At 37.7% G+C, this 17659-nt stretch overlaps 3 protein-coding genes across 5 annotated transcripts in view; 2 read left to right on the top strand and 1 right to left on the bottom strand.

Moving 5' to 3' along the window:
- Positions 1-17659, bottom strand: part of LOC110372475 (otoferlin) — a 117094-nt gene that overhangs the window by 69629 nt on the left and 29806 nt on the right. The window contains exon 3 of the mRNA XM_021329223.3: positions 4619-4807. Coding sequence (XP_021184898.3) covers positions 4619-4807 — 189 coding nt within the window. The remainder of the gene's footprint in view (positions 1-4618; positions 4808-17659) is intronic.
- LOC110372476 (sn-1-specific diacylglycerol lipase ABHD11) lies at positions 7043-8830 on the top strand. The gene is made up of 3 exons (XM_021329224.3): positions 7043-7566; positions 7799-8166; positions 8406-8830. Exons 1-3 carry the CDS (start codon positions 7153-7155, stop codon positions 8560-8562), a joined length of 939 nt encoding a protein of 312 aa, XP_021184899.3. The 5' UTR covers positions 7043-7152; the 3' UTR covers positions 8563-8830.
- LOC110372477 (sn-1-specific diacylglycerol lipase ABHD11) lies at positions 9461-12723 on the top strand. Of its 3 annotated transcripts, none has more exons than XM_064036458.1 (4): positions 9461-9968; positions 10060-10433; positions 10515-10723; positions 12061-12194. In XM_064036458.1, the coding sequence occupies exons 1-3, from the start codon at positions 9564-9566 to the stop codon at positions 10660-10662; spliced, it is 927 nt and encodes a 308-aa protein (XP_063892528.1). In that variant the 5' UTR covers positions 9461-9563; the 3' UTR covers positions 10663-10723; positions 12061-12194. The 3 variants fall into 3 exon arrangements, with proteins under 3 accessions (XP_063892528.1, XP_063892527.1, XP_021184901.3); XM_064036457.1 differs by having other exon boundaries at positions 10515-10750; positions 12061-12186; XM_021329226.3 differs by lacking the exons at positions 9461-9968; positions 10060-10433; positions 10515-10723 and adding exons at positions 11340-11872; positions 12511-12723 and having other exon boundaries at positions 12061-12434.

The raw sequence follows: 17659 nt of genomic DNA on the forward strand, positions 1-17659 counted from the left end.
GTCTTTAAAAAAAAACCATTTAGTCGTCACATTATTTTCTATAGTTTCACACTATTTACATTGATTCGTAAGGCGCTCGTTATCCAAGACAACATGACTTCCACTTCACACATTATAGTCATGTAGATATTCCAACAGCCCGAAGAAAGACACAAACCATTATTGAAGCTGAGAAGGGACAATGCTACGAAACCTGTTCACAGTTTCAACCCTCGCGCTTCGGCATTTGAATGACAATAACCTATTATTAACATAACCTGCCCTTATTCACTGGAACCATGGAGAACACAATGACTAGCGGAGATGTCATAACGCAAAATCTCCTAAGAAAGTAGCGTGCTCAAATGCGGGTGTTCGGTCGACGAGGAACGTTACTAGCTCGGCCCTTACACGCCTTCTATCCAGTCATTTCGACAGATTGGTTTTGATTTGATAAGGAACTTGAACTACTCGCTAGTAACTGATCACGCCTACCGTACGTACTGAAGTTACTTGACCTACATGAAGGCGCCTGACCTACCTTCTTTAGCATCTCTGATATCTTTCTTTCCTCCGTGATTGTAACATTGTATGTGCATGTGTCAGAGTCCGTTATTATTTAAAAAAAATTATAGGGTTCACGTACCCTATGACGAGGTAACGTTATGACGTTTTCAGCCTTCTTAATTGACCAATTATGAAAAATAATAACGTGTTAAACAAAAAACACGAAGTAAATAATTATACGTTCAATGTATTGTTCTTGATCATTATTCAAATATTTTCGTGTGTAATCGCTACGGTATAATAATACTACATTATTTCTATTTCTTATGGAAACGTGTTCGCGTGGTACGGTTCCTATTTTTTTTATTTTACAGAAAGTTTTTCATTTTTTTTTTCAGATGTTGTTTTCAAAGGTCCCGTCAAAGAATGACAGACACGTGTATTGCAGTACACTTTGTGACATTGTTAAGCCGTTTCGGACGACAAAAGGATTTTTTAAATTTATATTGTTGTACATATTATACTGAATGTGTGAGAAAATACTTTTAAACCGTTGTAATGCTACTGAGCTGGGACTTACGAGACAGTTTAGAAGAAAAGAGAAGAATAGAAAGAAAGCTCACTAAAGCTTCCAGGTGACCTTTCAATTGTTTTTTTTTTACTTTTTAGCTTGGGGTAAAGCTACAATTACTAAGCCTTCGCTCTCCGTCTGTCCGTCCGTCCGGCGTCACCACAGTGTATCCCAAGTAACAATTATTACGATGAAGTAACGGAACCCTTCGGTCGCGAATCCTGCTCCCACTTTGCCGTTTTTTTTAATATTTAACCTAAAAGCTTATGTATTGAATTAAAATGGTTATATTTTCGTATAATTATTGTATTTTCATTGAAATGTTTTCACAATGAAATATACGTAATATTACCTGCCTTTCCCTTATTTTCTTTACTTTGAAGAAGTCGTGTTTATACAAAAAGAAAAGGCATGTAAAGAAATCCCATAAATACTTACATAGCATTATATCTTTACAAATATTATATACCTTTGAACCGAAACAGTATTAAGGCAATCACAATGTAAGTACGAAGCAAAAGAAACGGAAAACCGGCCAAGTGCGAGTCGGAATCGCGCACGAAGGGTTCCGTGCCAGAGCAAAAATGAACAAAAAAATCACATTTGTTGTATTGGAGCCCCCAAAATATTTATTTAATTCTAATTTTCAGTATTTGTTGTTGAAATACATCATCTGTGAAAACAGCTTTCTAACTATCACGGTTCATGAGATGCAGCCTGGTGGCAGACGGACGGACGGACGGACAGAGGAGCGAAAATTATAGGGTCCCGTTTTACCCTTTGGGTACGGAACCCTAAAAATGTATCGTACTTTCGTCTTACCCGACACTCGCATGACAGAACATGTTTCTGCAGCCAAATGTCCTTGTTATATGTATGTCTTTCTTTATATTTTATAGGTATATTTCTGTAATCGAGCACAAATATATACGGGGTTTGTAGGATCTTCGTGTTATCAAAAATAGGCATGGTGAATGAAAAAAAGTAATAATTCCGTCTTTTAGATAAACCCTAAAATAATAGGCATGTATTCTTTTCTCTCACAAGCAAATAACAACGAAGATACAACACGATTTTCTGTTCCGTCACTTTTGAGTACAAATTTTACATAGATATGACGTTACGTACTCCCGCTCTCAACCTTCGTTGCGTATATCTACGTATATATTCAATGTTCTGTTAAAATAAAAAATACGTGCCCAAAATTTTTGGTATACTAAACGGCGGACTAATTAGATTAACTATTTTTTAACTCGGTCATCGCGCCTATTATTAAGCTTATTTTATAAGTTAAGATTTTAAAATGAAGTCGAGAGACCTTCAACGACCTACCACGATCTAGAAAAACCACTGTATGATAAAACTATTCATAAATAAGTACAATAATCTACTGAAACGCAAAAAAATAAGTTGGAAAATACTACGCATCGCTTCGAGTCAACAATGCTCATTCTTAGAAGCGAAATCCATTGAAATTCACTAACTGCGTAATCCATTCACACATGGCTACATAAACTATGTTATGTATGTTAAAAGTTCATATATTTCTATAGAACCTAACATGTAAGCGTGTGAGGAATTTGAAAGGAAAGTTGAATACGTTCAAATATCGTCCAGGGAATGCTTGAACATGCAATCATTTTAAATGTCTTCACATCGCACAGAGGAATATTTTTCCCTTGATGTTTTGAATATTTTCTGTTAAGTATGTGATAACAATCAATTCAAGATGGAGTTTAGATTTCCTAAGTACTTCATCATCATCATCATTATCCTCCTGCCCTTTACTCATTTTTTTATGCGCAGTATTTTTCTTCTTCCATACTCTTCTGGTCCTAAAGTACTTATGGTGTTTTTATTTCCATATGTTAATTTTCTAATCGAAAACCGTTATTTGGCATGCAGTAAAGTCTCAAACTTTAACATATCATATCATAACAAATCAAATTCACTGGACACTGATAAGTATGAATTTCATATAATTTAGAAGACATTCTATAATACACTGCAGTATTAAAGAACAGACTACCGTTAATTCTCTGTGGAAATGGGAATATAAGCCAGCTTTTCTTCTACAAAAATTTATCTCAGGAATAATCCTGAAGGGCCCTAAAACATCATTCAACGTCAGTCTGGTTTTACAGCTTACAACGGACAAAGTTTTTCATAATATTCGCTCGGCTTTTCAGAGGATTTCAGCACCGAATTAATTGCGCAAACTTACCTTAGTACATAGTTTAATTCAACATGAGATGAGAACGCAATCTCGGTCATTTGGGCATCCTTATGAACAAAACATATTTTATAGTTATCGGCACGGATAATGAGCTCTCGGCGGAAGAGTTTGGATCGCTTTGCGCACTGTACACTTATGGCAATAAACCAATAAATCACTTCTGCGCAGGTGAAGGTCAGGGCTCAATATTCTTGCCGATGATTATAAACAGATTTATAAATGGTTCAGTATAGTGAACAGTTTCAAATTGACGTGTAACAACGTGCACTGTGGTGAACAATGACAGCTAACTTTTAAACAGCTACCGAGCCTATAATGAAAGTGCTATGAAGTTGATTAATTTGTTTACTTATTCTAATGGACGGATATTGACGTCATATCACTTTGTATGTGGTTTCGGTTGTCATGTAGAATTCCTGTTTCTGTGACCAGGTATACCTATTCATATTTACGTTTAGTAGGATCTATCGACTTGAATATAATTATTTAACGAGTACTCCTAAATAAAAAATTATCGTAATTTTCTTTTTTAAGTCGTGGTGGCCTAGTGGGTATATAAGGGTCCAGCCGCTCAAGTATGAGGGCGCGGGTTCGATCCCAGGTCAGGCAATTACCAATGCAACTTTTCTAAGTTTGTAAGTACTTTCTAAGTATATCTTAGACATCATTGGCTGTGTTTCGGATGGCACGTTAAACTTTAGGTCCCGGCTGTCATTGAACATCCTTGGCAGTCGTTACGGGTAGTCAGAAGCCAGTAAGTCTGACACCAGTCTAACCTAGGGGTATCGGGTTGCCCAGGTAACTGGGTTGAGGAGGTCAGATAGGCAGTCGCTTCTTGTAAAGCACTGGTACTCAGCTGAATCCGGTTAGATTGGAAGCCAACCCCAACATGATTGGGAAAAAGGCTCGGAGGATGATGATTTCTTTTTTAATCTGGGTTTATTTCAACCTGATGGAAAATTAAGCTTTATAGGCCAGTATACCGATAAAACACGTTGCACTTTTCAAGAATTGGGTTTTAGAAGGAACAGCTAGAAACACGCACATCTGTTGCATTTTTTACTGAGATTATTTGTTATTTACCTATGTCTAAACAATGTGAACAATTTAAGTCATAAAATAATATGTTTTTGTTTCTGATTAAAATACTTATTTTTTTATTGTTCAAAAACGTTCATTGTTACAAACACGTTATAACGACCTACCTATCACGTATCGATTTTGTAAAATTTCACATAAATCATCTTCTAAATAGTCCGAACCGAGTCTAAACATTGGGTTTGGAAAGGTGAGTTTTAATAGATATAATATAGATATTGACTTACCGGCACAGGCTTATTCCTGTCATCGACGAGCGTGTCGGTGATGGACAGCTGTCCGTCAGAGACTACGATTTGCAACCCCAGGCGGTAGACTCCCAGCACGCGAGGGGTGCCCCAGCGGACACGCGACAGTAGGTGCAGAGTCACCACCTCGCCGGGGTCTATCGGGCGGACCACTGCCCATTCGAAGCGCTGCGGACAAGATAGGGTTAAGTTAGTGAATTACCTACTAATGTTGGTAGCTGAACATACATAGTACATAGCCACACATAGTAAGAAGAATATGTTTCTCCTTGGTAGCCGCTATGGGTCATGGGTTAAGGGGTATTTTGGTGAACCATATTACCCATATGGTTGAAGAGGTCAGATAGGCAGTCGCTCCTTGTTAAACACTGGTGCTCAGCTGTATCCGCTTAAACTGGAAGCCGTCCCCAATATAGTTGGGAATAAACTCAGGAGATAACGGTAGTCGTTACTTGTAGTCAGAAGGAAGAAAGTCTGACAACCTCAGTACCAACGATTATTAACTTTCCCGTATTACTGGGTTGCTGGAGTAGCTCAGATTGTCACTCCATGTAAAACACAGATATTCAGCCAACTGTGATGAGACTTGAAGACCTTACATAGATGATTATGTAATGACCCTTAAAAGGAGAAAATCAGATTACTAACCAAGTACGTAAAGGTAAATAGAATAACCTATTTGCCCAAATAAAACCGCAAATAGTTAGTACGCACCGAAATCACCCACATTCGTAAGAAAGCCCATTAATAATGCAATGCTATAGAGAATTCAGTAGGCTACGATCTCTGAGTTACCACCTATTAATAATGAGAGAAGGTCAGAGCTGGACATTGGGTATTATTACCAACTCCTTCATACACAATGCAGTGGCTGGAACGAGGTTGCCGAATTAAATGGCCTTGCGGCTACAACGACTGCTGCTTTCAGAAACGAGTAAATTGTAAGTGAATGAGTAGGTATTGTAATACTATATTTGTTGGTTATATTGGTGATAAGATAGGGAAATTAAAACTTAATAGTGGAAGGCTTTACTTTCGTTTTGTAGGTATTAGTCTACAGGGAGATCAGACTGTCTACTACAGTCTTGGCGTCAAAGACACCACTCATATTATTTCGATTGTACAAACGATTAAAAGCAAAGCGAATAAAATAATGACACTCATACATATCAGTTTATTCATGAACCTATAAATAGAAAGTCATTATTCAGTTTTGTCAACAGGAATAGTAATTATAGCATGAACTGCATAATTTAGCTCGGTGTCCACATGAATTCGTCAAAATCATGTGTTTCCTAAACATTGACTAATTACAAACGTTTCGGTCGAAAGCTTGCATGAATATGTCATTGCCTATTGTAGCAGTTCGGATAAATGGCACACTGACTGAGCATAATACCCTCCGGCAATAAATTACATGTTTCTATTATATTATTATACTGGCAGTTTTCCCACGGTTTCACCCGCGTGCTGGGCCATCTTTTGCCCGTGTTCGGATAAAATAGCTTTTTAACGGTGAAGAATTTTCTATATCGCATCAGTGGTTTCGAAGCCTTTAGAAACAAACAAACAAATGTTTCCTGTTTAGGATAGTAGTATAGCTTTTTCTTAGACTTATTAGCTGATCGAATAATGATCACGCTTGCTGAAAGCAAATGAGGGGTTGCTAACACTTTAATAGACATTTTTAGGTGATGCAAAGATCATTTTGGTACTCGTCTGGCTTGAAGGAACAAACATGTTATTGAAAGAACCTTACATGATGTATAAAGAAATATAACTAAGTACCAATGCCAAATGGTCTAAAACCCTTTTACAATGTCAATATTGTCATAGCAATTTCCAAGTAATGGAGAAGATAAGTGGACCACACGATAAGTGCACACAGAGATCGTTAAATTAACCATTAGCAGTGCATTAAAGCCGTGAGTATCGAGATTTATATATATGGGCAGTTTCACACGTTATCCCATTTTTATGGGGGTTTACCTACTGATAGAAATTCTATAGGACTTGACTTAAAACTCGAGAGCCGAAAGTAGCAAAGAACAAATCAATTAGTGCTTGAGCGTCTGATTTTAGGAAAAATCAGCAGTAAGGCAGACAGTTAGTCTAACGGTCTTCAATCGCGACTACTCTGCGCATGGTGTCGAATTTTATTACTTACTACACAGGAGTAAAACATTCAGAAATATAATCTGCATGCTTTTCAGAGGTCACATTTACAGAATGAGGTCCTCATATTTTGCATCTTACACTCCCTCCAGCACCTGAACTAGAAGACGAAGCCTTCGAGCCTTTCATAAAATCCATGTTACAAGCTGGTTTCACCGTCAAAACTTTTTGTTAAGGAATGAGTTCCTATTGCTCTCTAACCATCAGATGAAAAACTAGCAAACTGACAAAAACTTGACACATCGAGCACTTAATCATCAAAATTTACAGTTCCATAAAGAAGAATAGAATAGAAAATTTACAGTTTTTTTTATACCGGGTACAAAAATAAACATGGAATGGATGTCCTAAACAAAATCAGTAAAGTGAGAGTTATACCACACACTGGCTTAAAAAGCCTGGTTTTGGGTGTTACCCAAATCCGAAACAAAACAAGGCCAGTGAATTCAGCATATAAAATTCACGGTCCCAGTCCGACGCCCAGCAGTGTACCGATCTTCGTGCTTCATGACTGTCTCGGGTCCAAAAAGAATTGGGAGAGCATATGTCAGAAGATGGCCGGTAACACGAATATGACAGTCGTCGCTGTGGATGCTCGAAACCATGGCGACAGTCCCTATGACCTCTCACATGGCTACTATGACCTAGCTGAAGATATGTCCATCCTCATAAAGAAGTTCGGTGTCGACAAATGTATTTTTGTTGGCCACAGCATGGGAGGCAGGACGGCCATGCTGTATGCTTTGAATGAGGTTTGCCAGTTTTTTGTTGTAGTAGTCCTTTATTTGCTGCCTGCGTTACTCAGTTTGGATACCGACTTCTAATTTTGCGGACACTTAGTATTTAAAACGTTATTCAGCTCTTCTTCACAATGTCTTGTAACCAGCTCTTCAAGTCCTAAACGTTACTGAACAACTTAATCCTCTGTTTCCTGTTCAAGACAAACTCAAAACAAAATAATTCCTTATCTCTTTGTTGTTACAGCCATCTAAGGTAGCAAGTTTGATCGTAGTAGATGCCTCGCCGGTATCCATGCCAAACGGCCTAGCGGACTTCTATCCAAAGACTATCGATGTTTTGTCCAAAATCGAATTTAAAGACATCGATTTAAACAAAGCTAAACTAGCTGCTAGAAATAAAATCCTTGAATCTGGATTGTTCCAAAATGAGCTGGATCTACAACTTATACTTATGAATATAAGTCAATTGAAAGATGCAAAATTGGGATTTAAATACAATCTTGAAGCTTTGAAGAATAATATATCTAAAATCGTGTCTTTCCCAACGGTGCCTGACAAACAATATTTTGGACCTACGCTATTCCTGGGCGGCCAGCTCTCATACGCACTCCCGTAAGATCCCATTTACATTATAATTAACTTCACTACAAAGTACATAATATTGTCATTTTTTATGAGAAAGTAGCTCTGTCTAGCGGCCACGTTTTCACGCTGAAATTACTCAACCGATAAAAATTTAGTACAGGTAGTATAGAGGCTGAGAAAGGGTTAATTTTTGCGAAAAGGGGGGAAAATATACTTTATTGTAAACCCACATAGAATTCAATGTTCTGCACCCTTTTTGATTTCAGACCGGACGACATGGCTGGGATCCACCAGCTATTTCCGAATGCACATCTGTTCTACATCCAGGGCGCTGGACATAACGTGCATGCGCATAACCCCAACGCATTCTATGACACAGTCATGCAATTCTTGTACTACAACGCATTGATGCAAACTGCCTAGCATGTGCCACGTCTGAAAAGTTTCAATGTTCCAAAGAATTGTCCAAGTATTTACATATTTAAGAAAAATATAATTTAACAACGTTGTAAGTACCATGAATCTGACAGGCAAAATAAGTAACGCATTCAAAATAATAGTTTGTCATTTTAGCATAGACAAAGCAGATAGTTGAAATGTAAATAAATAAATACGAGTGCGTCCAAAATAAGCTTGCTGGATATTTTGTGCACTGGAATTTGGATTTATATTAAAGTTCTAACGTTGTCAACATTTGTTTTATTTTTGCTATTATTTTTTTTAACTCAACCCAAGAAGACAAGGAATGATCTTAATCCTGGAAAATCTTTGGAAAATCATCAAATGAGTGGTTGGCAAAGAGACCCGCCGTGAGCGCAGGGTGAGGGAGTGTCAGACTATTACTGACTAAGGCCCACCACGTCCTTTCTGGACCTTTATGTACAAGGGTTGCGCTAACTCTTTCAATCCATCAGCCCCGGCAGGAAGGATGAATGCCTCAGACAAAAGTATACTACTCTAGACTCCATCAAAGTGGAGATGGAAGGAGAATAATGACACTGCATAGCAAAGCTGGATAGAGGAAAGTAGAGCAGCACTTGAAGTAGCTGGAGGGCTGGAAGTCTATTCGAGGAGGGTACTTGAGACAAACTGCAAACTTGTCCTACATATCTCCCATAGATAATGCAGTGCAGAACTAATCTGACTGGCGACTGGGGGTAGGTAGTTTTTAAACGGTGGAATATAAAATAGTAAATAAAAACCTTCTCAAATAACCTACACAATACTAAACCATAGATATAAATTGATGATCGCTGGTCAGAGCACAAGAGCACATGACACATGACATAACATTTTAATTTGATATTTTGATAGTTATTTACATTTTGATATTGATTTTGGCCTAAGAAAATTTTTAATTCATTATTTATGTAATTATCAAATTAAATAAATTTCGCTTTTCTGTGAATAAACATGAACATGAAATGAATACTCGAATAGGAACAAATGCCTTAAAACTAAATCAATGTGTAGGTTTCAAAGCAATAATAAGGACGATTCTAAACAAATCGAAAGCGGTGGATCTGGTGTTTAAAGTCTATGGTCCCAGCCTAACACCTGATACTGTGCCTATAATAGTGCTCCATGGTTTCCTGGGCAGCATGAGAAATTGGCAGAGCATGTGTAATAGAATAACCTCGCACACAAACAGATCTGTGATAGCAGTGGACGCTCGTAACCATGGCGACAGCCCGCACGCTGATTCCCATAACTACCTCGACCTAGCAGCTGATGTCTCTAAGCTAATAACAAAGTTAGCTATCAAAAAAAGCATCATTATCGGCCACAGCATGGGAGGCAGAACTGCAATGGTTTTGTCCTTGTCAGAGGTATGATTGTGCGGTGTTCCATGGGCATTTAAGACGTAATAAAACATTCCATTTGAAGCTTCTTCAGTTTCATACATATTTTTGTTTGCAGCCATCCAAAATAGCAAGTCAGGTCATAGCTGATATATCACCGGTCACGACCACAACTGGTTTAAAAGATTTCTTTCCGAAGGTTTTAGAAGTAATGGCTTCTGTCGACTTTAAAGGGAAAGATTTGGTTAATGCACAAAAGGAAGCTAAAAATGTTATATTGAAAAACGATTTATTCGAACATCCAGAAAGCGTCTACTTCATCTTAATGAATATTGGGAGGTTACCTAATAATACTTACGGATGGAAGTGCAATGTTCCAACATTAAAGAAGGATTTCCATCACATCGCCGATTTTCCTAAAGACGTTTTGAGTGGAAGAACTTTTGAGGGTCCTGTGCTATTCATCGGTGGTTCTGAATCGAGCTTTATTCCGTGAGCCTTATATTAAGCTGTTCATCTATTCGTTGACTGTATATGAGAGAGTTAAAGCAATAACTGTACCATTTTTTTCAGACCTGGAGACATAACCGGGATCAAACAGTTGTTTCCCAAAGCTGTTCTTCGCTACATTCCAAATGTCGGCCACAACGTGCATGCTGAAGACCCAAATGCCTTTTTTAATATGGTTGTACAATTTTTAGCGGACGTTGAAAAGAGATAAGCCCAAGCTTGGTGCTTTTAAGATATCTTCGATCTAATAAAGAAGTTCGCTGTCAACAAAGGTATTCTTGTTGGCCACAGCATTGGAGGTAGGGCTATCATGTTGAATGCTTTGAATGAGGTTTGCCAGTATTTTGTTTTAATAGTCCCCTATTTTCTACCTTTGTTACTCAGTTTGGGGACCAACTTCAAACTATATTTGGCGGACATTTAGTGTAAAGGTCTTTCAGCTCGCCTTAACAATGTCTTGTAACCTGTTCATCGAGTCCTAAACGTTATTGAACCACTTACCCCTCCTAAATAAATACGCGTGAGTACGACCAATGTATCTAAGCCTGTTGGATTTCTGTACTGGAATTTGGACATGGATTAAAGTTCTAACGTTGTCAACATTTATTCCATTTGTGTTATCATTTTATACTCTACTCTGGAAAAATAGTCAATGAATAATTATAATCTATGTAGAATTCCTTAACCAAAATTTATCATTTGGTAGGAGTATAAGATGTTGAGTAGTACGATCGCCATGTAGACCGACATGTTTGTAACCAGTTTAAGGTCATGTGAATGGAAAACCTTCGCGTCCAGCTTACGAATGCTTTAATATCGTCAAATAACCTACACATTACTTAGCCATAGATATAGAATTACAAATTGATGATCGCTGGTCAGAGCACATGACATATGGCATAAAATTGCAATTTGACATTTACTTTGGCGTAAGAAAATTAGCAAGTTAATAATTTCGTGTTATAAAATCAAGTAAATTTCACTTTTTTGTTAATAAAGATGGATACGAAATGAATACTCAATTAGCAATAAATGCTTTAAGACTAAATCATTGTGTAGGTTTCAAAAGAAGACTTAGGACTTGTACAGATCTAAGTAGAGCGAAAGCGGTGGATCTGGTGTATAAGCTGTATGGTCCCAGTCTCACACCTGATACTGTGCCTATAATAGTGCTCCATGGCTTCCTGGGCGGCAAGAGAAATTGGCACACCGTCAGTAATAGAATAGCATGTCACACATATAGAACTGTGATAGCAGTGGACGCTCGTAACCATGGCGGGAGCCCCCACACTGATTCCCATACCTACCTCGATCTGGCAGCTGATGTCTGCAAGCTAATTAAAAAGTTACATATTAAAAAAAGTGTCATTATGGGCCACAGCATGGGAGGCAGAACTGCAATGGTCTTGGCCTTGACAGAGGTATGATTGTGATTTGGAATCCACAGTATCCACGGGCTTGTTCAATTAAGGATTCTATTTTCATGAGACACTGCCTCGGCAGGCTCCTCATGCCGATGCAAGGATAGCTCCATCGATGTCGACAGGAGGACGAAATATAACATTCCATTTGAAGCTTCTTTCAGTCTCATACATATTTTTGTTTGCAGCCATCCAAAATAGCAAGGCAGATCGTAATAGATATATCACCGGTCTCGACCTGCCAAAGCCTAAAAAAATTCTTTCCGCATGTCTTAGAAGTAATGTCGGCCATGGACTTTAAAGGGAAAGATTTGGCTAGTGCAAAAATGCAAGCTAAATCTATAATACTGAAACACCATTTATTCAAACGCGAAGAAAGCATGTATTTCGTGTTAAGGAATATTGGAAAGTTGCCTGATAATAGTTTCGGATGGGAGTGCAATGTTCAGACCTTATTGAAGGATTTTCATCACGTCGCCGATTTTCCTACAGAGGCTTTGAGAGGAAGAACTTTCGAGGGTCCTGTGTTATTCATCGGCGGTTCTGAATCAAGCTTTATTCCGTAAGGCTTATATTAAATTGGCCACCTATTCGTTGACTGTATACGAGAAAGTTAAAGCAATAACTATTTATTTCAGACCTGAAGACATAACCGGGATCAGACAGTTTTTTCCCAAAGCTGTTCTGCGGTACATAGAAGACGTCGGCCACAATCTGCATGTTCAGGATCCAACTACCTTTTTCAATATGGTTATACAATTTTTAGCCGAGGGTGACAAAAGATAAGCCCAAGCATAGTGCTTTGTAGTGATTGTTACTGGTTTTTATTTATTATAAAATGAATGCCAAAGAAACTGAACAATCGAATGAATTATTGTCATCCTTTGTAACCTTAGGTGCAACGCCGTCGCAGTCACGAAATGTATGTAGAGCAGACATAAAGTTCGTAGCGGATTGTTGCATCAACACAGACATAACGTAGCTATGTCCCTAGTCTTAGATCGTATGGAAATTCAGATATTGCTACGTGTATTTCTATACGTTTTGTGTACATATTCTACTTTCGGAAAGATTACTGATTCAATTGAAAAACTTGGCTTGTGGAAGTCCTAAATCCATACATCTAAAACACATATGTCGAACGTTTAACTGCTTTTTAGTAAGACCACAAATGTTTTTTCGAGTTATCAACGCATAAAAAAAACTTTTTGGTCAAGAGTTAAGCACAAAACCCGTTAATATCAATATAGTTAAAAACACAATTACATCTACCAGCTCCAAATTAATTTAACTAACACATCTTCTGATATTTGCACTCCTCTATTCCATAGTCGGGCTACTAATAATTAATATTCAGTATACTACGAGCCTATGAAACAGGCATATTTGGTTCTGTTTGTATAAATCCTGTATTCCGGCCGCAAGTCCGGTTTATCCGGATCGATCCGGACCTTCAATAATAAAGAGCCATCGGCTTACAACAACAGATCTGTGCGGTTACTGCAGAACTCCTGGCTTTACAAGCGAGGATCTGAAGCGTCAGACAAGAGGTCTACAGACCACAAAATATTTTTTTTATAATATTTATTGACAAAAACCGGCCAAATGCGAGTCGGACTCGCGCACGAAGGGTTCAGTACCATTATTTATAAAACGGACAAAATAATCACGTTTGTTGTATGGGAGCCCCCCAAAATATACATTTAATTCTAGTTTTCAGTATTTGTTGTTATAGCCGCAACAGAAATACATCATCTGTGAAAATTTCAGCTCTCTAACTATCACGGTTCATGAAATACAGCCTGGTGACAGACGGACGGACAGAGGAGCGAAAACAATGGGGTCCCGTTTTACCTTTTGGGTACGGAACCCTAAAAAGTAACTTTACATTGTGGCAGTCGACGTTGAGCTACAAACTTGTGTCTTGTGGCTCGAGCTCAAAAGGAGGAGTAAGTGTCATTGTTCTATACTCGTCACTTGAAAATCTGTGTGAAGACCGGTGGAGACTTTTGTGCTGTAAACAGTAGGATAGGCGTCGAAATATAATATTTTTTTGTGTAATACAGTCATAGTTTTTAAAATCTTTTGAAGACAACTAGCTTCCACCAGCGTTTTCCCCCAAGGGGCTTGGGTAATACGAATTCTTTTGTATCGATCACGAAAAAACATAGGTCAAAAAGCTTAGTTACCCTTATTTACCCAATTTTCTTGTTCTATATTTTATTTTGTTTCCCACAAACAGTTCCCGTTGTTTACGTTGGTTAATATTTCGCCAATTTTTGTATACAAATCACGTGCTTTCGTGATGGACCCCAAGAATAATTACTTCGGTTATTAGCTGTCCCCCAGCATTGTCTGTTCAAACGGCTTCTGAGCCCTTCAAGAACGAAGTTAAAAGGAAAAGTCTTGTAAATTACTATACTTATGAACGAAAAGTTAATGGTTGCAAACATTGCTGATGAAAAGGATAAATTGTACGATATTGGTCTAATAAATTCAGGTTATTGCAGAACGTATGAATTTATATATAGATCTGGTATCTGTGCATATAGGATCGAGGTTATAATTTATGTATTTTATATCTATAAAGATTTTTTCAAATCGATTCAATAGTTTCGGACCAGTAAGGGTACAAAAATGGTACCTCTTTATTATGTGAGTGTAGATTGAAGTTTAACCAGTTTTTTTCTGAACGTACATCGCTTCATTGGAAGAATAAAACAAAGTCGCCTTTTCTATATTCCTTTGTACACTTAAATCTTAAAACTACGCAACCGATTTTCATACGGTTTTTAAATCAGGTAAAGTGTTTCAAGAGGAAGGTTTATATGCATCATAACATGTAACACATTAAATAGTGCACCCGAAACCGGGGCGGATCGCTAGTCACTACATAGTATAAAACAAAGTCGCTTTTTCTGTTCCTATGTCCCTTTGTACGCTTAAATCTTCAAAACTACGCAACCAATTTTCATGCGGTTTTTTTTTATCACATAGAGTATCAAATAGTGGGGAAATACTGTTACGCCCCGTGTGAAACCGGGGCGGATCGCTAGTAGTTTATAAAATATCTATGAAATTTCCAATTCAGTAAAATCCGCAATAATAATTAACTATTTCGGTATCGGTCATAAATATTCATAAGGCGGGGCTTGTACCGGCTTTGACTGCAAGCCTCGAATCCTATTTGTTAGCGATCCCAGCTATAAAACCTGTCCGTTGAATCTTTGCGCGATATATGGCGTTATTTTAGCCCCCATAAAATGCTTGCATTATTATGTTCTTGAATGTAAGAAAAATTCTGAAAGATTTCTGTTTTATTTAATTTTAAATTTTCTTTCCAAAGTATTTTGCCAAATGATTTTTGTGAATCATCATCAGACCTGTGAAAAAGTTATAGTGTATCCGTCAGATAAGTTCCTATAGGCTATCAGGGACTTTAACAGTCACCGGTGAAGCTGGCGTTTAGTCATCTAAAACCAATCCTCAGTGTTTTGAGAAGCAATCAAGAACCTTCTGGACAATTTACACAGTGGTATAAAAGACCTTTATTTCTTTGATTGAATCGACGTATTGAGTACGTTAAACACTTGGTTTACTTTACCATTACCCATCAGATGTTCATTTATTAAGATATTCAGTGCAGATGCAAATAATATTCGGAGCTGAAGCGCAATTAGCGTGACAGATAATGAAGTAGATATATACTTAGCTCACAAATGATCTATTAACTCTGTTATTGTCTCCGCTATACGCGGTAATAATGTACTCGTATGTCGTTACTATTACTGTAAGTATTTTACTTGAATATTGGTAGAACTTATTTATTAAAACACTTCATTTCTAGCTGATATTTTAAAAACTCAAATCATGTGTCAAAACCTAACTGCGTGTAAGCTACTCATTTTAAAGACTTACGTAGGTACCCTTTTCATGTTTAGTTGTGAACAAAAGCTACTCATGAAAAGCGAAGACAAGTTAGAAGTAGCTTGTGTTGCAAGCTTCGCTCCCAGAGGGAGAACAAACTCTTGCAACGGTAAAATTACAAGTCATAACCAAATGCCAAGTAACTGAGAGGTTGAAGTTTACCCACCCGCGTCTTAACGGTGGCTACCGTTAATTATTACGGGTCTCACACTGACACGTTACGGCGCTTCCACACTGGCGGTGAAAACCGAGAGTATAAGTCAAGACATATTCCTAGCGGCAAAATCAGTCGCGCTTATTTTAAACGTCATTAGGAATTACCCAAAGGGTAAAACGGGACCCCATTGTTTTCGCTCCTCTGTCCGTTCATCCGTCTGTCACCAGGCTGTATCTCATGAACCGTGATAGTTATAGAGTTGAAATTTTCATAGATGATGTATTTCTGATGCCGCTATAACAACAAATACTGAAAACTAGAATACAATAAATATTTTGGGGGGCTCCCATACAACAGACGTGACTTTTTTTTCTAATTTTTGCTCTGGTACGGAACCCTTCGTGCGCGAGGTCGACCCGCTCTTGGCCGATTTCTTTTGTTCTGCGGTTACCAATTGTTTACAAAACAACATGAATGGGCATTCGCTAGTAGGTACAGTTTACCCTTTAGTGATCTCACGAAAGCCACGAAAACGTCTGGCGTAACGAGCCCTTGACAGCGCGTGGCGACTCTTTGTAAGTTGACGTTGAAACTTTAGCGAACCCTATTTCGCGATTACTCGAATTTTAGTCAGTAAAAGTCTGACACTCCCTCACCGCTCATGTGATGATTTTTGCCATCGATAAAAAAGGTTCTGATGTTGGATACTGTTTAAAATATTGACTCGCAAATCAAAAGTACTTACTCAAATGTGAAGAACACATTTTATCAAGGGACCTAAGCGTAACAGTGTTCTTAGAATCTTGAATCACATAGATGGCTTTATCAAAAGACTCGGATATAAATAGATAAAAAATTCAAAAGACTCCCATTTTGCTATGTATCATTTGTCATCTCGTACCTACCTCGTGAACAAGCCTAACATACTATTAGTACCTACAAATGAGCTCAAAAACTATACCTTTTTGGAACAGTATTTGCTGCGCCTAGATATTGGTATACATGACATGCGGAACGTTAATTACGATTCCATTCTGTTCCGAGTTCTACTAATGATGTCTTTCCAAAGAAACAACCAATGAAAGAAAGCTATCACTAATTATTATTGATTGCAGAAGGCATGGCTAAGTAGGAAACATAAAAGGGTTAAGTAAGGGAGGACTAGTATGACATAAGATTAACGTAGGTATACCAAGAAATATGGTACAGATGCCATGTGTATACTCTATTCTATTCTCATACCTATAATGAAGAGAAAACGTTTTATCGCTTCTTTATTTGCTTGTACCCTAAAGACGCCGAAACTAATGAACTGATTTGAAAAAATATTTCACTGTTGGAAGCCCACTCTTGCCCAGTAACATAGGTTATATTTTATCCCGGTACGGGCAATAGTTCAAACGGGACGCAGGTGAAACCGTGGGACGGCTATGTTCCTACATAAAGGTATCAAAATTCGAATAGCTACACGACAAAAAATATACAGGTACAATTTTTGTAGCGGGTGGTGTACGTAGGCATAATTAATTTATCTAGCCCCACTACCTACCTACTTAGTTAAGTATTTGATCTCATTCTTTAATTAGATCCTAATTCTCCATTTGAAATGAAAAAACTTAATTAACATTCTCTTAACAACCTAAATTAAGAGACTGGTAATAAAACTACAACTTTTAAATGTTTTATGTACATAGTTTATTAAG

Source organism: Helicoverpa armigera, chromosome 1, assembly GCF_030705265.1.
Source record: "Helicoverpa armigera isolate CAAS_96S chromosome 1, ASM3070526v1, whole genome shotgun sequence".
Lineage (NCBI taxonomy): Eukaryota > Metazoa > Arthropoda > Insecta > Lepidoptera > Noctuidae > Helicoverpa > Helicoverpa armigera.

Bases quoted from the DNA above. Each gene is read 5' to 3' on its own strand.
- LOC110372477 (XM_021329226.3), top strand. From the start codon at position 11,462: ATGAATACTCAATTAGCAATAAATGCTTTAAGACTAAATCATTGTGTA. The intron at 11,873-12,060 runs GTATGATTGTGA...TTTTGTTTGCAG, and splicing joins TGGTCTTGGCCTTGACAGAG to CCATCCAAAATAGCAAGGCA. The intron at 12,435-12,510 runs GTAAGGCTTATA...TATTTATTTCAG, and splicing joins TCTGAATCAAGCTTTATTCC to ACCTGAAGACATAACCGGGA.
- LOC110372476 (XM_021329224.3), top strand. From the start codon at position 7,153: ATGGATGTCCTAAACAAAATCAGTAAAGTGAGAGTTATACCACACACT. The intron at 7,567-7,798 runs GTTTGCCAGTTT...TTGTTGTTACAG, and splicing joins TGCTGTATGCTTTGAATGAG to CCATCTAAGGTAGCAAGTTT. The intron at 8,167-8,405 runs GTAAGATCCCAT...TTTTGATTTCAG, and splicing joins CAGCTCTCATACGCACTCCC to ACCGGACGACATGGCTGGGA.